Below are 22957 nucleotides of genomic sequence, written 5' to 3' on the forward strand. Positions count from 1 at the left end.
GCCCTGACTGCAGGAGACTTTGTTGTAAACCTGTGGAAAGTTCTTTCCACTGTTGGAATCTTTTTGGAAGGCTAAAAACTTTGGAATCTGCATTCTGGAGTTAAAAGATTCAATTTGCTGGTACGGATACCTTTGTTACTCCATTTCAAGTGGAAGATTTTGAATGCCTTCGAGATCTTGAGAAATTGCACAGCATATAAAGCAAGTTATGTTTTGTTTGCAGACTTTGCATGGAAGCTTATGTGCCCCCTTTACTGAATTTTTAAGTAATATCCTAAATGTAATTGATGTTTTGAACACTAACAGACCTCGGATATGCAGTATAAAGTGAATACAAACTGGCACGCTTAAACTTAATACAAAAATACTAGGATAAAAGAGATTCTTAAGTCATAGCGAGTACTTAAAAACCAAATTTAGTTAACAAAGAGTAATTAAGTAGTTGGATTTTTTAACAGTAGTAGTTCTTCAGCTTAGTGAGTTAAATGATAAGGTATTCATCTACCTGATAATTTGGCCTGATGAAATGAAAGGCTTCAAGCATTAAATGACTCAGTAAAGTAGGAGCATGAAGAACAAAGAAAAGAGCCACCTCTTGTCCTCTATGAATACTTGACAGCTGGGAAAGAAAAATATAACCAAATGCTAAACAGAGTTAGTATTGTCTTACTTAAAACGTAAATACTCTTCCAATTATTTTTTCGTCCTTAATATTTTAGTGTATTTGAAAAACGTGACCAGAAGAAAAGACCTAGATACAATAGCAATCGTGATAATTCTGTGAAAACACTATTTGAAATCTGTCTTAACAGATATATGGCTGGTACTTGCACTGAAGGAAACAACTGTAAATTTGCCCATGGAAATGCCGAACTCCATGAGTGGGAAGAACGAAGACAAGTTTTAAGAATGAAGCTCAGCAAAGCAAGAAAAGACCACTTGATTGCTCCCAGTGATAATGACTTTGGAAAATATAGTTTTTTGTTTAAAGATTTAAACTAATACCGAGATGACACATAACATGTTATCAGCTGGAAGCATAAACCAGAAAAATTGACAATAATCAAAAGCATGTGACAGAAAAGCTGCAGGTTTTCTGCTTTTATTGGCATATATTGTTCCTCCTGAACAGCAAACTATAGTAGATTTAGGGGGATTGAGCAGACCTGTCTATGCTCTCATGACACAGAGTGGTGATTAAAAAAATCTGAAGTATTACGTGCTTACTCACCTTCTGTTGGACAGAAAGTTAGGAAATAGAAGGGGGGGGAAGAGAGGTTATAATATCTAGGAAGCCCCCTAGTATCAGTCCTTCAGTTGAAAAACTTTAAGGTATCAAGGTATTACAAAACAGAGTGTTACGGGCTAAGAAGAAAATGATGGATGAAAATTCTTCAGATCTTTTAATGGAGAGGATTTGTTTAAAAAAAAGTTTGCTACTTATCTATATGTAGGTTGCTAAAAAGGATTTTCTTATTAAAGATTTTAAACAAAATAACCATTTAACTACGATATATGTTGAATGGGTATTTTTTCTCTATTTGTATGTTTCAATATAATTTACTGAAAAAGGATCTTGGGAGGAAAAAAGTATTAATTTTTGAAAATGAAGTAGTTAAAATTCTGTTTCTTGGTCTTTGCTGTTTAAATGATGATTTTGAAAGATTACACTTGTATGTCAGTATTGTGTATTATTGTACGGACTAATGTTGCCTGTAATAAAGAGAACTTTACACAAAGCTGTTTTCTGCATGTAGCCTCTCAGGATTGAGATTTTGTAAAAACAAACAAACAATGATTTGCCTATTAGCAAAAGCTTGAGCACCTGTGGCTAAAAATGTAATAAGTTGGTATTTGTGTCTCCAGCCGCTTGTTTGCAGTTTTCTGTATTGTCATTAGCTCATCGCATCACTGAAATAACAAAAATGGCCAACTAAGTCGCGAAGCAGACGAGCGTTTTTGGAGCTGCGCGGCGCTGGGACGTGTTTTCAGCCTTTTGCGGCTGGGAGGCGGATGGTTCCTGCAGACCACAGGAGATGCAAAACCGCTCGTGGGCCGAGGTGACTTGGCACCGAGGAGCCTTTTGGTGGCTTTACAGTCGCTGGAGCTTCGGTTTTGGCTTCCCTGCAGATCGTGCTTTCAGCTTTTTTGTGTGTTCACTTAATTCCCCCCCCCTTTTTTTTTTTAAACTAAAGCTTCTTTCAGTCATTCATTCAAAATAGCTAAAGCTGGGTTTCTTTTTTTTTGTCCCCATGACTGGCTTCTCCCTCCTCTCGAGTATTTTTCTCTGTTATTGGCTGACCATATATAACTAGAAGAGCTTTAAGAATGACTTCAGTAGTTTGAATGTAGTCATTGGCCGTATCTCGTGTCTGTGAAAAGTGTTGAACCAAAGTCCAGTGCTGCCCTTACGCAGGGCGAGCCTGGAGGCCGTGTCCCTTTCCCTTCACAAAATAAAAGCACAACGAATATTAAAACGCCACCTTAACGCTTCAGACGCGGCGAGGGGAACTCGCGAAGTCACGGCTCCTCAGCGGCTGGGCTGAAGTACGTGCAAATATCGTGTACAGCACGCATACAACATTGGCTTGGTGCTTAAAATACCACCTGCTGCAATGCTGATTTTTTTACACTGTTTGTAATAAACTAAGCTTGAAATAGAGTACGATGGACGCTGTTTATTTCTGTGACAAAACCTGATTGTATCGTGTGCCTTTCTGGATTGTTTTCTCAATTTTATGCTTTCATTGTTTAATGTAAGTGCTCTGTAAATTACTGGAAGTAATTCTCGACGAAACTAAACATGAAATCCTTGTTCCGTAAGGACGGTGTCAAATCTTTCATGGCTGCCGGGGGGGGGGGGGGGGGGCTGGCGGGGAGCTGCTGCCCCGGGGGGCTCGGCCCGCGTAGCAGCGGCGGAGCTGCCGTGGTTACTCACTGACCCCGGCGACGGGGACGCTACCGGTGCCCTCCACAGCCAGCGGGAGCGAACGAAGGAACCCTTAACGCGTTTTCCCTGAGGACGGGGAGCGAGGCCAGGGCCGCCGGCCTCACGGCGCTGCCCGCCCCCCCCCCCCGCGGCCTCTCCCGCCGCCGGGCCCGGCTCTGCCCTCCCCTCCCCGCGGGCTCCCCCTGCCCCGGCCGGGCCTCTGCGCCTGCTCGGGACGGCGCGACGTGGCGGCGGCGGGTTCGCCGGCGGAGGGGGCCGCCCCGCCCGCCCCGGCGCGGCTGACAGGCGGGCGGTAGGGAGACGTGTGCGAGCGGGAGCGGCCCGGTGGCCCGCACCCCTCCCCGCCCCGGCCGGGGGCGATGTCGTTATGCGGCGGTTCCGGCCCCGCGGCTGCCCCTCGGCTGCGGCCCCGCGCCGCCCAGATGGCGCGGCGGCCCGAGCTGCTGTGCGGCGCTGCCATCGTGCTGGGCTGCGCCTTCCTCGTCGCCCTCAAAGTCACCTGCAGGTAATGGCGGGGGGGAAGCGGGCCCGGGGCACGCAGGGCCCGGCCGAGGGAAGCGGCCGCCCGCTGCTCTGCCCGCGGGCGGTGCGTGCCCGCCGGAGGCCCGGGGCAGAGCCGCCTGCGGGGGTCCCGCTCCGGGGCCTGCGGGGCGGGCGGGCAGGGCTGGCCGGGCCGGGGCTCCCCCCGGGGCGCGACCCCTGGTGCCCGCTCTGGCCTTGCGCTGGTGCGGTCGGGCTGTCGGCTCAGGAATGGCCGTTCCGGGGTAGGTGACAGACATCTTCCTGCCGGGCCCGACGACAGGCGATCCCCATGGCAACGACGGCCCTTCTCCTGTCGTGGGGGGGCACCGTCGCCAGCTCAGCGGCGTGGCGGCGGGGGGACGCGGGGCCCGGGCAGGGGCTGGCGGGGCAGCGAGGGCAGGCCCCGCTCCCCGCCCTAATACACGGGTGGGGAAGAAGCGACGGCATTTTCAGACACATAGGCCTTCATCGGGAGGCGTCGGGGTGTGGCCGTTGGTACGCGGATGCACAGGCACCCGAGGGACAGGCACTTGGTCAAAAAAGCTGTTTTTCCTCATCTCCAGAGAGTAACTCGTACCTCACGTCGCCACGGAAGGACCGAGGGGCGTCAGGGCTGAAACCCTTTCCTCAGCGCGTTCAGCCACCTGCATTAGAGTGGGGGGCAACAGGTCTCTTATGGGGTCTCTTCTGGCTCGTGCCTTAGTGTCAACCCCCCCATTACCTGCACCTGCTTCGGACAGAAAGACATGTAGCGGTATTTCCCCCTCCCCCCCCCCCCCAATCTGATGGCGCTCCTCTTGGGAGCGGGAACGTAGTCTCTTTGGTTCCTGTTTGCCGAGAGCCTGGCGTATGGGGGTGCGTGGAACGAGACGGTGTTGGAGCTGGGTAACGCGCGGCAGGCACGAAAACGGGCTGCAGCCGGGCAGCTCCGTTCCGGAGCCTGCGCTGGGATCCCCATGTTCGGGATGGGGTTGATGGGTTTGAGGTCAAGGTGACTGTTACACGCTTCAAGTCATCCTATACGAATTTAAGAACATCTGCTGCGTTTGGGGTTTAATTTTGGGAGTGGGAGAAGGCTACAAGGATCTGATTACTTCCCTGTTCTGCAGAATCTGACAGATTTTTATTCCAAGAAATACTTGATTCACTGGTAATGCTTCTGAAGAGTGGGAAGGCCGCCTTTTCTCACCTGTCCACAGAGGATGTGTGATTTGAATCAGAGTGAATTTTAAGTCTCTGAATGAGTTGCTCTGTGAGCAGCAGTGCCGCTGTTCCCGTAGTCTGTACCTCACAGTGACCCGATGATTTAGATGAAAGTGTAAAGCTCTTGCCATATTACAGAATGTATGGTGAAGCATTTCTGAGCCTAATCACCTCCCTGTTTTACTGTCCATCACTAAAAAATTAACTTTTTTTTAACGCTTACAATGATGCTTCTGTTTTCTTCCTGCTCTCCTTTATTTAAAACCTGCATGTTCCTTCCATTTTACTGCTGGCTGCATTGGAAAGCTCACAGACGGAATGTGCTTGGAACGTGCTTCTCACCACCCTGTACGGGAAGCTTGATTAAAGGGGTTTGCCTTTTCAGATTGTAGTTAAATAGGCAAACTAATATCAGAAAAGTACTCCCTGTTCTGCTGCTGTCAGAAACGTAGAAAATTCAAGGGTAAAAATTCCGCGTGCAGTTTGGAGGATGATTAATTGCCCGTGTTAACTATGACTCCGGTACCTGGTTTCTCACCGCGCATCAGTACGGTTTGCATGCAAGTCTCAGCACCAGGGTACAGTTAACTACCACTACGCTTACAACGCACAACTTTAGAGACCAATGGATAAAAAGGATGGAAAGGGAAAATTCCTTTCCTCCAAGGCAATCCGTTAGTGGGGTTTGAGGTATTGCGGGTTTATAGTGGCTCAAGGAATAGCCAAATGAAGCCTGACCTAACGTGTACTATGGAAAGCCTGTGGTTTAGAACCTGAATTATTTTTGGCGCTATGCAAATGTCTTTCAAGACAACCCCCCCTCCAAGGACCTTGCAGCAAAGGGGCTGATCCTACCGGCACTTGCACATGCTTTCCTTTATTACCAGGTTGTTCTGCTGAAAGGCGTTTAAGTTTTTATAGGCTCTGTGCAGCAGGCAAATAACACAGTCAGTGTTTTAATAAGCAGGATGTGATTATTATGTTTGTATAATCATTTATTATGTAATCCTCAGTTTATACTTGTGTAATTTTTAGGGGTTCAGAGCATGATTCTCTTTGTAAACTTGGGAATTATGTCAAAGTACTCTGTTGCGCGTTTGGTATCGCAGAGGGAGACACTACTGAGCAAAGCAGCTTCAGAAGCGGGTAGCTATTGATTTATTGTGTTTTGTTTTTTAATAATTACTGGAGCTTTTTCATATTTGAAGGTAGCCATGTAATTCCTGACTCATTCATGTCATGGGACTTCTGTTGATCTGTTTTACGCTTTCTTGCACTTTGGAGCCAATTTCGTACCTCATTTTTAAGGCTTACGCTGCAACTCTTGAACCAATTGTCCGCTTTTGGTTTAATTTAGTAGAGGAAGCAGAAGTTTTAAACGTATTTAGGTTGTCCATTTTCATTAAGCTAGTTAAAGAGGAGAAATTCTAGTTAACGTCTCTGAAGAAGTACGTGTTGGTGCAAGGTCAACGCTTAGCTGCCGTGTTTTGCTTTCGGCAGCTACTTGGCGCCTGTGTGCTGGCCTGTGAGTTAGAGCCGTCGCGCAGCAGCGCCGTGTCCCGTCCGGCTGGCAGCTGGAAATCACGGGAAGGAGCTAGGAGCTGGGATACGGGTTCAGGAATGGGAGGGAACCAGAGGTGTTGGTTGCGAGGTGACATGAGAACCGAAGGGTTGGGGAAGGAGGTGCTGGCTTACTGATTGAGGGAGAAGGGAAGGAACAAAGGTGGAAGTCCATAGAAGAAACTAGATTTTTGGCCATCTGTGTGAAAACATAATTTTGTGAGTAGTGGAATTAATGAACTGTAAACACGAGGAACCAGTTAACATTTCCAAAATTCTGGCTTTTGAAGCAAATATTGTCTCTTACATATGAATTAAGAATTTCCATAACTTTTAAAAAATATATTGGGAGTCATTCTTAAATGTTGAGCTTTTAAGCGTAGGCTTAGTAACCTGGAAATGCGAGAAGAGCTGTGGGTCCGTATTGTAAAAACAAAGGTACTTCTTACAGACCAGAACGATTGTAAAGTTTGAAAATGTGGCAGCGTTGTTAGGACGTTGCTTAACGTGTGAGTTTGACAGTGTTTGGGGCTCAATAATTCTATCACGATTACTAAAATTGTAACCCGAGAAGGATCAAATATCAGGTAAAAAGATTTTTGTATTCCCTTTTTATTGTGATACAAGGTAAAGGAACGCACAGTCTTTCCTAAAACTTCCTGTCGCGTAAGGAACCATGGCAAAATTGAGCATTACAGTGGTGCGGTCCAGTTTTTAATCTGACTTGCTCTAGTGTAAATATAGCTAGTGGAAAATTTTGGAATTAAGAGAACATAAAAAAGAGAATATGATCACTCACTTGCATTTAAGGCAGTTTATACCATAACAACTTCTGAACACCTTGGAAATGCCAAGTTCTGGATTGTTTGATTGCTGATTTAATAGAAAACAGTTTCCTGAGTATTTGGTTTATGTTTTTGGTATTACTGGTCAAACTAATTTCTCTTCAGAAACTTACTCTGTCATAATCTCTTTGAATTGAGACTCTCTGTTTGTTGATATTGCCCTTACATTGGAGAGGAAATGTGGCCTGAACAGTTTTCAGTCCCTGCTGTAATCAGTAAAATAAACTAACACACATTTACATACTTTTTCCTAATACAATATAGAAGAACAGAAGTGTAGAATACTTTAAAGCAAAGCGTAAGGCAGGGTAATAGTCTCTGTTTATATAAACATCACATCACAAAACTTTATGACCAGTGTCTCTTCTCTTATCAGGGTGCTGTTACCTAAAGTACAAGTGTTAAAAGAGGATGAGGCCAGGGAAGAAATCCAAAGAAATCACTCTTCCTGGTAATTTTATGCTCTATAGCAACCAGCAATAAGAGTGTGAGCTAACATACCTGTAAACATAGCGCATGGTATCACAGCGTGACTTTCTAAAGCTCGTTAAGGGTGATCTTTAGATTTTTACGGTATTTCATGAAACTAACTCAGATAATGTAAGTTGCAGTCATTTGCATCAATTTCTAAAGTTTTGGCACTGCATGACCTTTGCTAAGATTAAAAATGAGGGCTTTGGGCACACTTTTTTAACTACTGCTGTACAGTCTCAATAACCACTCTGAATTTCCTTCCTGCAGCCGAGCAAAAGACGTAACAATGCCAGCAAAGCTTCCAGTGAATTTTTTCTCCACAAGATCTCCAGTCATTGATCTTTTTCGGGGACAATTAGACTATGCAGATCACCTTCGTCAAGATTCAGAAATTGTGCTGTATTTTTACTATGCGCCATGGTGTGGCCAGTCCATTGCAGCAAGAGAAGAAATCGAGCATGTGGCCAGCAGATTGTCAGACCAGGTAACTCCAGAGAAGATAGGAATCTTAAACATGACCTGATAGCTTTTTAATCTCCAGGCCGATGCTAATTTCTGTCATCCCATGGGAACCATTAGGACTTGAATGCTGACATTTTAGGGTAACTCAGCCAGTCGTCTTAATTTTAATTTAGCATACAGAGCGTTAGGATAAATGGAGAAAACCTGTGATTCCTGCTCAGTTGTCTGTTATTTCTGCTCCTGAGTGGGGAACTCTACAAGTTTCTTCTTGTGAAGTGTTCTCAGATTTATTCACCTACCTTCAGACAGAAGTTACAGGGAGTTTGCTTCCCATTCCAGGATCCTCGGAGGCACTGGTAATCATGTAAGATTGCAGCACTAGCTCTGCTTTCTAGCAGTTGGTTACCCGTGAACACTTCACAGGTACCGCTGTCCTAAACCTCCGCCCGTTGAGCTCCGCTCTGCAGAAGAAGTAATTAATAGGGATTATGACTAGGTTAGTAAATTTGAAAGATTTAGATTAAGAAGCTTAAAAACTAGAAATAAAAGTGACCAAAAGGATTGCTGTGGCAAAATGACAAAAAAAAAAAGAGTCTTGTGTGATAGAATTAAGAGGAGCAGATATGGAATACTGAGTTGAAAAGACACTGAAAATAGCAGATGGAATGGATTGGAAAAAAATACGTGTTAGATAAAGAAGGTCACAGTAATGTACTTTGTTGGCTGTGAATTTTTACCTGCTTTGCAGGTGCTGTTTGTGGCTGTAAATTGCTGGTGGAACCAGGGGAAATGCAGGAAGCAGAAGCATTTCTTTTATTTTCCTGTGATACACTTATACCATCGGAGGTAAGATTTCATACGTACAGTCTGGGTTTCTTCTTGTTGTTTTGGGAAACAGAGATGTGGCAGGAAATGTTGCATTTTGAAAATGTTATATTTATGGCTATAGTAAATAGGTGTAGAGGAGGAGATTCTGGGTGAAGCTCATCCTGTACGCTGCCTAGGTGTCAAGAAGGGCGGTAAATGTCAGTTAAATGACATGCTGCACAATGCTTTACCCTTAAGGAAATTTTCTTTTGCCTGTGCATCTCCTGGAAGTTCTGCCTCCAATGAAAAGTAAAGAATTCAGATTTATATATTAATTTCAGTTGTCTGCTTGCTCTGTAGACGGATTTTATGAACTGGTCCCAATTTGTGATGGCAATAAAGTATGTCCTTAAGGGCTATTGAAGTTAGTGGAATTTAAGTGCATATTTAAATGGCACTTTGTATTGAAGACTTTCTTCTAAATTTGAACTTTATACTTAATTTTTATGCTCCAAATGTTGAGATATCATTGTATAAAACTTTATATAATCTCACTTTTATTTTTTAGTATTTGTATGTGTTATCCTTTATTTTTTTCTCTTTGTGTGGAGCAGAAGGTAAGGAAACACTTTCTAACGCTAGGTACAATAGAGCTGGATGCTGTGTAGTTCATTACTTGCGTTTTACTTGTGTGCTCTAGTCTTGAACTGCAGCTCTCTTCCATTACAGAGGCTGATTTTGGTTTTTTTGGAGGGATTTATGTATTGAGGAGCAACAGTCCTGATCTTTATCAGCTGAACTTGGAATAGACACAGATGGCACTGGCATAATTCAAACTGTAGTAAAAAAACCCAACAATCCCACTTGGATGTACATTGACTTAAACTTATATCATCTTGAAATTACAACACAATAGGTAGATACACTTGGGTATTATCAGTAACCTTAAACAGAGTTGCAAAAAGATGAGATGTACATTCATACTGATGCTTCATAGAACCCCAAAGGGCAACGCACCCCTCATGCCTGAGGTATTAAACCTCGAATGTTGCGTACTGGGCATGTGACATGCTGAAGCAGTGCGTGGTGCTGTTAAGACAAAGGTTTGTAATAAACCAGCGTAGGATGCAGAATAATCTAGTGGGCTCCAGAAGACCATTTCAAAGCATCTGAATATAGGTATCTCAGTGCGAGTTTGATATACATACAGACGCTCTGAAAAATAAACTATATAAAGAAATGCATCACGTGAAATTCTTCAGTGGGAATGGACTAATTCCTCATGCTTTTTGCGTTTGATTTCAGTTTGGACTGTGATGCTTTGTCCAACCTAATGTTAATAAATCAGATGCAGGATTTCAAGGGGATGACAGAGAAGCTCTGGAAATCATAGCCACAAGGCCTAGCCCGCTTTCCGTTTTAGCACTGCCTAACGTGGTGTGAGCTGTTTTATCAGATGGCTGGGGGAGAAACTGTAGACTCGCGGAGTCTGTTCATCAGCAGCGCGACTGGATTTGTCCCTGCTTTATTGAGTGCTACTTGCAAAAGTCTATGTAAAAATATTCCACCTTTTCAGGTTGATACTGTTTGAACTTTTTAAAGATTTTAAAAAATCAAGTGAAAATAGTGACATTTTTCAGATCTGTATTTTTAAGTCACGTGTATTTACTTCGGACAAAGCAGAAAGATACGTATACAATCATATAATTCATACCTGCCTTTTACCAGCTTCTTTAATGGGACTCAGAGGTGGTCTCCATCCCTTCGTCCCCCACCAACACACTGCACCTACCTACAGACACTGCATTAGAGTCGCTGCGATTGCTGTGCTGTACTTCAATCTGGTAACACAACTCCTCTGTCGGTTACAGAAGCCACTGTTAATTAACACAGAGAGCAATTCCCTAGAGGCTGAGCGTGCTGTCTATGTAACTCCTATCTCTGCCACCCCCAGGAGGGACTCTCTCTATTGTTAACTTAAGTCTTAATGTTTTATTATTTTTTTTGGTACTAGTTTTGGACCAATTGAATACAAAGGCCCTATGAGTGCTGTTTATATTGAAAAGTTTGTTCGCCGGGTGATGACACCACTACTCTACATCTCGTCTCGATCAAAATTACTAGATTTCCTCTCAAATTATGAGGTACTTGTCTCTCTTCTCTAGCTTTACCGCTGTGGTTCAGAAAGAGTTTGACTTGTTTCACGATTAAATTTGGTCTGCTCCGAAGTACTAGTTTATTTCCAGGATCCTGAAATCAGTGCCCTGTAAATTTGTTAAAATAATAAAAATATGAAATGACAAATTCATCATGTTGGTTCCCTGTATAGCGACTCTTACGATTCAGTGATGCTCTTAATTTACAGTACTTTAGTATGTAGAGACAATAATCACAGTTGTTACCTCACCAAAAAGTTACATATGAACAAGAAAGAAGGGAGAAATCTTTTAGCAAAAATCTTGCAGTCTGAGTTGGGAAAGCATTTGAGAAATATATAATAATTGCTTTAATTTTTAAAGGAATATTAAACCTTTCTAATAAGATAAGTCTGTTAAGTAAAAACAAATGTGAAATCAGTTGAAATAAGAGCTCTTAACGACTTTGTATCCTGTAACTTCATGATTTTAATCCACTGGTACATTGTGTTTTATTAATTTTTGGTCTGTTGTGTTCAGAGGTGCCAAGATTGGTAGCAATACTAGTGGATTGATAACTTCCAATTAGACAAAATGCGCTTACAAGAGAACCATTTATAATCCCTTTATAACTGTTCATTTCTGTAGTGCACAATGGAGAAATACCATCATCTTACTAAAACCCAAGCTATTAGAGGAGAACGGAAAACCTCATCAACAAATTGATGCTGTAGTAGCGGCCAAAACACGGGAGGGGCTTTCCAGTGGTTCAGAACGAAGCAGGGTCCCTTTTTGAATTAGCGCGTGTTCTAACGAGCGGTTCTGCTGCAGGATGGAGCACGACCTGTGGTGCCAAATGAGAGCTGCCACAGTGTAAGGGACCGCAGGCTGGTAGCTGCCGTGGGTAGGTGCTGTGCTCTTCACGCTTCAGTTTATCCCTCAGGAGCGAGTCGTGGGTTTAGTTTTCCAGTGTTTTAAGCGGGGACTGTGTGTCAGGAGTAGCGAGTTGTGTGTCTGTCTCTGATGCTGGTACTTTCTGTGATCACAAGCAACTCTGTTGTCCTTCCACTGCTTCAGTTTTACCATTCTAAAATGCTGTTATTTTTTTGCCTCCTATAGAGATTTGTAAACAGCCATGCTTGGTTTTTGGTCTGTGTTATGTGAATTATTGGTAGTCTGCGAAAGGTAACTAATAAGCATAGCGTCATTAAGCTTAAAATTGCTTTACAGTAGGAGGTGCACTTCCATTGGAAAAAGACTTAAGATAAAAGACAAATCTGTTGGGGCACCAGAAAATATTTTATTAAATACTGCTTAGCAGTTGAACAGATATTTTTATTTTGATGTTCAAACTTCCCCCCTTCCTGTGCTTCGAATTCCGTGCCTCCAAATGCCCAATCTCTGTTTATGTTCAGCCTTTGTTGGTTCTTTTTTCTGAAACAGACTAAGAATAGAGTCTGATCTGTCGTGCTGCCCCGCAGTTGTTTAAGGCAGAGGTTATTTCCCAGACTGTGGCACTACATGCTCAGTGTCTTGCCTCTGTAAAGTTAAGCAAGGAGGGGAGCAGGGGATACAAAAATAACAGCCAATTCATGCAGTAAGATCCATTCAGGGAACAGGGCACCGGCCAGCGCAAGTCCAGGTGAGTGCGATAAGAAAAGCAAATGCTGAGTGATCTGAATGATGAGGAGCTGGGATACAGAGAAGACCTACGAAATAGAGAATTGTATAGGAAGGTGGATGGAGAGGGAAGTGTAGTCAGGCACAAAGAAAAGGTTAGTTTTAAACCAGAAATGAACACGTTTCATTATTTTAAACAGTTAGAAATGTGAACGTTTTCTAATGTTTTCCATGGAAGCCGAGGAACCTTTTGTAGGACAAGATACAATCCAGGAGATGACTCCTGTGTTTAAGAGGTGAGAAAGTTTGAGGAGTAGAGTAGGTTACAGAAAGTGCATGTATGGCACAAGCTAATTGCTATTTTGAGAGCCTTGGCTAGTGTCTTCCTTTGATTTTTGATCTTTTGTATATTAAAAATGTTCATGTTTAGCAGAAGGGAAAGGAGAGAAGACTGTAAAGGATAGGTCGTTGGGCATTTTGACCACTGTCTGCTGCTTGATCAGGTTTTTCCGATTTCTTCATCGAAAAGCTAATTAATTTGAAGCTCAGAATATTTTCTGAAAGATTTCTCATCATCAATATCTAATTTTCAGTCCTGTGTTCTGGGGAATGGGTCATGCAAACTTACGTTCGGGGTATTTACTTTTGACTTGAAAATTTTGGTTGAAAAGAACCTCTTTGTGGCTGATCCCCAGGCTGCACTTAGGCAGGGCCCGTTCTGTTCCTTGGCTGTTTCATTCTCCTTTGGTATTAAGGTCTCCCATAGTAAGGAAGCATTAGGTCGCAGAGCAGTTGCCTGTCACTCGCTTTCGGTCCTCATTGTTTTGTGTCTCTGTCCAGGGATAGCACTATGTATAATCTGTATGTATAACATGTATAATCCGTAATAATGGAGTATGCAATAGGTTGGTAAGTTATTAGCAGATGAGTGATTCATTTGCAGGGCATCGTGTTGAGCTGAAGTTCTGTTCAGCATGCGTTTTCACACTTAAAAGAGCTACTGCACCTTTCTTTTCTTGTTTCCAGGGCATTTTGTTGTTGCCTGTCAGTTTACTGATAGCCAAGACTTTTCCATCTAGTCTGTGAAGCTTTTGGTGCTTTATTCTTGTGTTCAAATTCCAGTAGCCAGCTTTTGACAGAAAAAACATCTCGCAAAGAAAACCGGGAGCTCTACCCACGCTCAATTGAATACTGAAATCCATTAAACGTGTTAGCATGCCTGAACTAACAAGTACTGTAAAGGTACCAAGATAAACGTTCAAAGCATTTTTTTTGTAAGTTGAACCACACCAAGAGATACTGCAATCTAGCAATATTTTATCTTGCATTCAGATGTTAATTAGCATGTTTTTATTTCTAAGAAGTACTGATGAGCGGATTCCAGCTAAATGTAAGAGCAAGTGGTGTTAGTTATGTGGTGTTATGTCCATTCCTCAGCCAAATCATGACTATCGTGAGATGGTGTATTGATCTCACGAGAGGGCGCTCAAACCCCATGAAAAAAATTCCAGTTGACGACTCGAAAGTTAAGATGCTGCATTTTCTAATACTATTCAAGGTTTTTTTTGTGATCGTGGAATGATACTAGTGCAAAACTAGAACTGGATAAGAATTAGAATTTAATTTTTGAGAGCAAGGGAAAAAATCCCATTTGGGAAGCAGTTAAAATCTTGGAATGTATAGCAAGATCTAAGTTACATCAGGAGAAAGACAGGCAGTTCCTACCGTAACTCCAGGTACCTGTAAGTACCTATAATCAGACTTCTTTTGTTTTCTTAACTGCAGAGGTATAACAGTTTCATTTTAATCCAAATTGGCATGTTTCATTCTTCATCTGACTAACCCGGCTACTAGAAATGGCCTCATCCTTCTGAGGCACAGAGGAAGAAAACGTGCAGCCTCTGTGGACAGACAAAAAGCTTCATTCATGTATGAAAATCCAATGTGCCCAGGGAGCTCATCATTTTTGGGCTTCGGGAGAGGTGGGGGAGCAGTTGGTCTCTCTGGGAGGTAGCTGGCATGTGTCTTAACATGGTGTCAGCTTGCTGCTTTGCTCTATTTGTGTCGAAATGCTCCCTGAGCATTAACCAGCTGTGTAAGATCTGACTCAGACGTGGCTTTGACTTAATAGCTTGCTCTTGCGTGGGGTAGTGGGGTGCCGTGTTAAATGACGATGTGAGAATTTGCTCTCGGTTCTGGATACACAATGTTTTTAACATTGTTAGAAAAGGAAGAGACTTTTACTTGTAAACTTAATTAATCTAATATCAATCAACAGTTTCTTCTTTGCATTTCTACAGCACAGAATTAGAGGTATGTAATATTGCTGCCTCTGTTCCCCAGAGGTAATGCATTCCTTTCCTCTTGCTGTTTTCTTTCCTGTCCTCACAGATAAAATGAGGCAGGAGTTGCCTGCCTGCACAAGTCTGAGATTCTGGAAAAAAATCATCTCCCTTACCTCAGTGCAATATAGCCCAAATATAAAAATAAATAAATACAAATTGGGATAGAAATAACTTAATTGAATAGTAAAAAAAAAAAAATAATTATCTAATTGTAAAAGCTGATTGGTAGCCATGGGTTTTTCTGTTCTCTGTTCCCATTAGTTCGCATTGATTGGCCTTTAAATTTCAGAGCTCCTTCATTGCATAGTCATTTAATACTGTCTTTCTGCAACTCTTCTGAGTCAGCTGTAGTTTCCATGATTCCCAATAACCCTTGCAAATTTTGTTCCTCTCCCTTCTCCAAAGTGTTTCTAGAAATGTTGAGCTATATGAGCATCTGTACACATCCTGGCTGGCTGTCTTTGACTGTGGAAAACCAATAACTTCTACCTGTAGTTTTCTATCTTTTCTGCTACTCTAGAAAAGGACCTTTGGTGTTATTCCTTATCACTTTAGTTTCTTCCAATGCATTTGGTAACTTCTTGTAAGCTCTTGGGGAATTACCATATGCTGCATTGAGTAGATCAGTCATCTTCATGCTTGCTCATTCCTTCAAAGAACGGTGATAGACTTGAGGCATGGTTCAGTAGTGAAACCATGCTGGCTGTTCTCCAATAAAAATTACTCACCTGAAGATCTCTGTTAATTCTTAAAGTTTCTATGAACTTGCTGTTCTGTAATTGTTGAGATTTCTTGTCAAGTCTGTTATTTGTTTGATTTAATTGGCATCACACATCACTTTCCGTTCCTCTGGTGTAGAGACCAAGCAAGAAACAGGCTATGCTACAATTAATGATTTTGTATTTCCATATATGAGTTTCATTAGGAGATGGAACTAATGACTCTTCATTATTGACGTCCTCAGGTTTGTTCCAAAACCTTTCCTACAGACACTCACTTTGAGACAGGTGCTGAAAATGGTTTCATGGAACGAAAAGCTCCAGTAAGCTCCACTCTAGCAACGCCAATGCTCCTAAAGCGGTGTCTTTAAACTATCCCTATGTCGCAGTCCAATGTTTTATTCTCCAACTTTATATAGCAGCAAGTCACATCCTGTTCGGCTGATCGTTCCTAACTGCCTGCATGAAGAGAGTTAACCGTAACTCCACAAGATGATTGCTTGGAAGCAGCTGATCATCAGTAACAGCTTGTATGTAGATTACTGACCACATAAACTGTATGCAGGTAGCTGTTGCTACACCAGCTACTGATTGTTTTGGAGGTTCTTACATGAAAGGAAGGGGGAGTTGCTGCCATCAAAGCTCCTCTTGGCATACTTGGATTCAAAACTAGCAACCTCTTATTTAAATTGAGGTATCATCTCTTCTGTAAGACTTGAATCTCACTTGTACAGAGCAAGGTTCCTTGTTAGTTGCTAGCGCCTGGAAGTGTTCAATTTTGTTAAAATGAACAGTAGTTGGTATTAGCAAGTGAATCGCTTCATTCTGACAAAAGAATAGGAAAATTTGCGTGGTACTTGAGAAGAAATACAGCATTTTAGACACTTTCCTCATATGTATAATTGCAGCTTGTAACAGGGAGGAAATTTTGACTATTCGGGGATGATCATTAAAAGGACATTAATTAACCAGCTTACTGATTAGGCATATAGCATTAGTATATATTCTCCCACTACAATTTTTTCTTATTGAAAAAACACTTTCCAGAAATGTCTCATGGAAACATCTTATTCTTCACAATCTAGAAGTCTTAAGCTGCTATTGGTGCACAACAGAACTGGCAGTCAGAATCAGAACATCACCTTTTTTAATAACTTTATAAATATTTCTAGATCTGACTTTTGGCTTCTTGTCACATTTTACTGTCACTTTTGACTCTTCTTCCATTCACTGGTGCCACAAGTTCGCTTCGTACAGTAATGGTATTCAGAAATGGTCCTAGGGAATGGGAAACTAAAATTTTGATCATCTTATCTGTCTCCTTATTTTCGTTCCCTTGAATGCTTTAAAAATTTTTTTATAAGGGATTGTTTCTTTTTACTGTCTTAATTTGATACGAGGAGAAAAAGATGAACACTAATTACTAACCTGTTTGTTGCTTAAAAAAGAGGAATGAGTGTTATTATTTTGCTGTATTTTTTTCACTTCTATTTTATTTATATTTTTTTTTCCTTCTTGACAATTGTTATTGTAGAAATTTCCCTAATGGCTTGTATCTCATTTTTATTACCGATAATTTTCTTGGGGTACCTCATAAGGAATCTTTATGAACAAGGGTCTTGTGTTTAGCATTCATTCATGAAAGATAATTCCTGCCTAAAAAGAGCAGGCCATTAGTTGGAATGGGCCATGTTGCTATTGGCGAACATCCTGAGATGGCTAATTCATACTGAATTAGCTCAATTCATTTGGCTGGTATGAATAACTGAATTCATACCACTAATGGCACGAACAGGTAAAATATATGTTCATGTTTTAAAAAGAAATCAAAAATTTTATATGTAAAACTCAACAAAAAAATAAAGCGGCCTCCAAAATACCAAATGAAAATACTTATGTGGGAATACGTTTGCCGCAGAGATGGGCGATCGGCGAGTCTGGAATCTTTTGTTCTGCAGCAATCCCTAGAGTGCCCTTGCTTTGTGTATCAAATGCTCTTTCTGTATGCCCTGGTGGAACCGGGAGACAAATAACATAAAATAACCAAATTCCATCACTTACTCTGCCCTGAAAGTTTAAGCCAATTTGAGCGATGTGTTACAAAACATAATTAATTTTTAATTGATTATATTTTGCAAAATTTAAAACCAAAACTTAATTGAAATTTTGGAACAAGAGAAGTCTACAGACTATGCACCTCTCTGTTCCAAGTCAGCTTCTCCCAGATTCTCTTCCTGAATTTAATATGAAGCCATTCAGGCTTCATACCTGGCCAAGTCAATAGGCCTATTTAGAGATGAGTCTTTTAAACTTTGAATTGTCTGTTTGGCAATTTGAAGAACTGTATGGATATGCAGGTGGGATACGGGGTGCTGTCATGATTTTTTTGCAGCTGGTCTCTCACTGACTCCTGCAGGATACACTGAAAGAATTTACAATGACTGGTAGCTTAACGATGGGATGATAAGTTGACTTAGCAGTTCAACTGTTCACCCACAAAATCTGTGAATTCATACGTAGTCGCTAATTATGCGCAACATAGCGAACAATTAAAGTGCTACTGTTTAAGTTGTTTATACTCTGAAAAATCACATTTGATATTCCAATGCTAAAAGAAGTATTTATGATGCTTATGGTTCTTATGTTGGTGCTGGTACTAACTCAAAAATAGTTGCAAAGCAAATATTAATTGTTTTTAGTGAACTTTAGTAGCTAACATGGGAAATACGTGGCTTGAAACTTATGCGTCTACAGCCATAAAAACCCTCTCTCATACATAGCTTTTGAAAGACAACTTTAGAACTGATTTCCATTCAATCTTTTAATATTAAATTTTTTCTTGCAGCGTAAAGCGACTGTTCTTCAGTAAACGTTGTTGTCTTTGAAAATTTGTTGTGTTTTACTGTAGGCAAATAATTGCTGTGCCCCATATATTTATACTTGAAAACAGCTTAACTCACTCTAATTCTTATTATTTCAGCCTGGAGTTCTAGGATATTTTGAGTTCAATGCTTCACCTCAACCGCCTGGTTATTTAACATTCTTCACGTCAGCATTGCATTCATTAAAGAAAGGTAAAAGCTTCATTTTCCTAATTCAAGGCATCTGGGAATAAGTTACGTATATGGGCTTCAGTAGTTTTTTTGCAGTATTTTGTAACTTGGGAATTAATCCCTTTTGAGTGTTTCTTGATCTAATTATGAGACAGTCTTTTATTACAGTGCGAGGATTGCTTACATAAAAGGCTTATTACGTGATTGGCCATCACGGAATAAAGTATATGACAGGCTGCTAGTCAAGGATACGTTAAGATATAGTTTCCTCAAAAACCTAAACATGTAGCTGCAACCCATATGGAGCCAGAATCAGACTAGCACTTATTTAAGTTGAATCCAAGAGTGTTTCTCTTGTGCAACATTTGAAATATCAGGTTCAGAGGCATTAGGATGAACTTGGCTTTGTCAATACTTAACAACAAAGTGCTTTTCTGGATGGAGTTGCAGAGCTGGTACAAGGTAGCATGATGAGGAGGGCTTTCTCCCCCTGTTGTTTTGCATTAATAATCTAAAATACAAAAGCTCTTGTGTTTAAATATGTAAACTTTGTATATGATTAATACCTTTTTTTGGGGGGGTCATAAATTGTGGATAGAACTTCCTTAAATTTAAGATTCACACTTTTTAGGGATATTTCTTCCTGTCAGCAAATGAAGGAAATTGATACCATTATTCTGATTTTTACTGTGCCACTGACTTGGTTTGTGATAAAGAGCCTGTTCTCCTAGATTTTGTTCTGTAATTTCCCCGTTTATATGTTGGGATAGTTCTTTGCAACGTAAAGATGAGAAGCAGTCTATCCTTGTGTGTACATATTTATAAATATAGAAATACTATAATATGTATTTAAATAATCTATATTTACTGTAAATGTACGTCATCTAAACAGTCAACGTTCATACATTTTCCTTATCTGTATATCTATCTCATCTTGGCTTTTGAGATGCTGTAACACGTAGCAAGATGCATCTACGGTACCAGATTCTATATTTAATAAGCAAATCAAGAAATTGGACAATTCAGGTTAACGTTCTCCATACCTTGAGTGCAGAAGAGGAACACGTTTGTTCTTGTTGCCTGCCCTTGTCATCTTTCTTCTACCTCACTTAATCACCAACATTGGCAGTTGCTGTTCAGTAAGGTTTCTGTGCCTTTACCCGGCAACCTTCTGTGTTTTGGTTTGAAGGTGTTCTGAGGCTTTCAGGAGAGAAGTTCGGTGTGTATAATTGTATTTAAAAACTGAAAATTTGCCCTTTCAGATTACCTTGGAACAATACGCTTTGGAGTGATCACTGATAAACGTGTTGCAGAGGAGATCTCATTGGTGCAGTCAGGCAGCGTGTATTTGCACAGACATGTCAACACATCTCTTGTGAGTATCGTATTTATGTTGTAGTGACTCTGAGACAGTACATGGAGATAGAAGCTCTGTCGTAGTAGACCATGAATAAATGTTTCACAGAGCTTTAGGATACAAGATGTTTAAGAACAATTTTTTTGTACAGTAATACACGTTTTCATTCTACCAGTCAGCAGCTGTTCTAAACAGTAGCTAAGACCCGAGTTGATCGTCTCTATCAAAACAAAACCCCAAAAACCCAAGCACCTCAGAAATGACTACACAAAGACTTCTTCTTAAAGTTTCTACCTCTTTCAGTGGGGCAGAATTAGAAGGCTACTTGAATAAGGATATGGACAAAGAGATTCTGTGGAGAGATAGTAGGAATAGTCAAAACTTGCATTTCGGTTTAAAGGTATGACATGACACTGATTAGAGAAATCATGCAAATTAATTTAATTGAAAATTTATAGTAACTTAATCCATGTGCCTCATTTTGGGAAGGCTAAGACTGAAAATACTAACTTTTAGATTTGCTGTTTGGCATAGAGACCTTATCTATCCACATTGCTACCATGAGTGGAAACTCTGCGAAGATAAGTATTGTAAAGTGTATTTTATTCAATTGAGACTAGGGAAAACATGGATTTTTCAGGTTAAATTGCTGGTAAATGCATAAAACTACTTTTGTCTGTGCAAGTCATTTAAGATAAACTTTCCTTAATTTATTAAAATGACCCTAAAAGCTGTGAGTGCTTTTTATTATGCATTTCTTTTCCTGCATTCAGTAATAATTAAATGCAGTCTTGATGTTGGGGTCTTAAAAGACTAATTTAAAATGAGTTAATATGGTGAATGAGTAGTGGGAAAAAGTTTTCTAACATGTCGTAAATCAAGATACGTGGTGATACCAGCTTAGAGCCTGAGCTCTTTCATTTACAAAGAAAATTTATACTAGCAAGAAAAGTAAATATTATAAAGATGTATTTAAAAGAAAGAGGAGCTTCCCTGGTAGAATACTTTTAGCCTGAAAGATTGTGCATGTTACTATGATGTGATGAGTATTTGGGAAGATTTCCCAAAGGGAAAGGGCATGTGAAACGCTGAAGCTCGCTGTATAGTGTCATTAAATTTAGAAAGAGAGTTTTAGGCCTTACAGTAACGAAGCATGCCATATTTGAGAACTGCGTTCAGTGCTAAGCCAAGTGAGGACAAATAATTTTTTTTTTCCCCCTTGAAGATCTATCCAAATGATGTCATGAACTATACTGCTGAGAACATATGCAAGTGGGCTCTAGAAAATCGAGAGATGCTTATACGCTGGCTGAGACCACATGGTGGAAAAAGCCTTCTTCTGAACAATGAGCTGAAGAAAGGACCAGCACTTCTCATATTTATACCGTACAATCCCTTAGCCGAAATTCATCCTCTTTTAGATGAAGTAAGTGAAATAATTATTTTTTTACTTCAAAAATACTAGAACTTGAAAACTCTAGTCAGGGTTCTGAGCTTAATTGTGACAGACACCTCGTTTTATTTCACTGTTCCAAGTATTCGGTTTTGTTTAAAAACATGTTTTCTCAAGCCATATTATCACAACTCCCTTACGGTGGTTTGCATCCCACACAACATGCCTTTGTCTCATGTCAACGGTTGTTCAGAACAAGCACCTAACTCTTTTCCTTAACTTCCTTCTTTTTGTGGTGAGTGCTGTGTGAGAGATTCAGATCTCTGGTCTTCTGTGCCAGCTGCCATAGCTCAAACAAACGAGCAAGAACGTATTGAGTATTGCAGGACTCATGTTTTGTCCACCCCATTCTATTTCTCCTCTCCTTCCATCTTTCCAGAGGTGGTTACGCAAGGAAGAATGGACCTTTTATTAAACCAGGCAGCGTTATTTGAAATATAGCCCAAATGAAAATCTGCTCAGAACGAATCTGATTTTTGTATCCTGTGCATTCCTTAGTCACCTTCCAGTTTTCTCTTCCTCTGCCGTTATTTCCATTTCTGAACTGCCTAGGACAGGAGTTTGTGTAGCTGTGCAGTAAATGAGATAGGGAAACTAACTTGGCTGAAAAAGAATTCTTTTCCCTGGGCTATTTTTCAGCTGGAAGCCATTATCCCATTAAGTATATCACACAGCTGCACACCTCAGCGGTGATCACAGAGCACCAAGGGCAGTGTGGAACACGAACCAAGCAACTGGAAGATGAAAAGCAGGCTAAGTTTTGGTGGCAATGCTGACTTACATACATGGCGTCTATGTCCTGGAATGTGTGGTTTCCACGAGGAGGCCTAATTAATATTGCAGTGTCTGAAGCAATGAGGAAAAAAATGAAGATAACTTACAATACAATATTTAGCCAAACTAGAAATAGACACAGTAAAAGCTAGGCTGCTACAAGATAGGGTTGGGGAAATCTTTGTGGAAAGACTGGAAAAGAACTGCCATTATTCTTGTACTGACCTGTCTTATTTTTGGCAGACTTAATTTAGTGATGCTTGTCACAGATTAAACATTCTAGTAACAGGTATGACTTACTTAGATCAAATCAGTGCAACATAAGATGTTCCGTTTCAGGTTTCATCCTGCTAAATAACAGTATTTACCTATATCAAAATGTGAAATGAGATACAGAGCATTCCAGTTGATCCTGTACAGCTTCACTTTGATAGAGGGATATTATGCAACTTGTTTACCATAGGAGGAGATGTTTACTGCAGCCGTCCTGTGGGTTTCATCAAGCAATGAAACCACTTGACTGTAAGGCAGTTGCAAAGAACAAGGCTGTCAAGTTGTATGTTGAAAGCTCTCGGAGCAGAATTTTTTTTCTGATAATAGCTCACTGAAATGAGATTTCGTGTTGCAAATGTGTTTTTCTGTTCATAATTTCTTCTCATGTTTCTCTACGTAGGTAGT

At 40.9% G+C, this 22957-nt stretch overlaps 2 protein-coding genes across 6 annotated transcripts in view; both read left to right on the forward strand.

Moving 5' to 3' along the window:
- The window catches only part of ZC3H7A (zinc finger CCCH-type containing 7A), a 30558-nt gene extending 27895 nt beyond the window's left edge, over positions 1-2663 (forward strand). For both annotated transcript variants that reach the window (XM_087731462.1, XM_087731464.1), the window contains one exon: positions 813-2663. In XM_087731462.1, the coding sequence (XP_087587588.1) occupies positions 813-1002 (190 nt within the window). In that variant the 3' untranslated portion in view covers positions 1003-2663. The remainder of the gene's footprint in view (positions 1-812) is intronic.
- A 548-nt stretch (positions 2664-3211) lies between these two features.
- TXNDC11 (thioredoxin domain containing 11) overlaps positions 3212-22957 on the forward strand; it is a 35545-nt gene continuing 15799 nt past the window's right edge. The window contains exons 1-8 of one of the 4 annotated variants that reach the window (XM_087730571.1): positions 3212-3455; positions 7457-7531; positions 7822-8038; positions 8765-8862; positions 10838-10967; positions 18623-18716; positions 19958-20070; positions 21278-21478. In XM_087730571.1, the coding sequence (XP_087586697.1) occupies positions 3310-3455; positions 7457-7531; positions 7822-8038; positions 8765-8862; positions 10838-10967; positions 18623-18716; positions 19958-20070; positions 21278-21478 (1074 nt within the window). In that variant the 5' untranslated portion in view covers positions 3212-3309. Of the gene's footprint in view, positions 3456-4035; positions 4227-7456; positions 7532-7821; positions 8039-8764; positions 8863-10837; positions 10968-18622; positions 18717-19957; positions 20071-21277; positions 21479-22957 lie in introns of those variants that run through there. The other 3 variants (XM_087730573.1, XM_087730572.1, XM_087730575.1) reach the window with 3 other exon arrangements.

The sequence above is a fragment of the Nipponia nippon genome, unplaced genomic scaffold (genome assembly GCF_047370975.1).
Source record: "Nipponia nippon isolate SJK-2023a ecotype South Korea unplaced genomic scaffold, ASM4737097v1 scaffold_5, whole genome shotgun sequence".
Classification (NCBI taxonomy): domain Eukaryota; kingdom Metazoa; phylum Chordata; class Aves; order Pelecaniformes; family Threskiornithidae; genus Nipponia; species Nipponia nippon.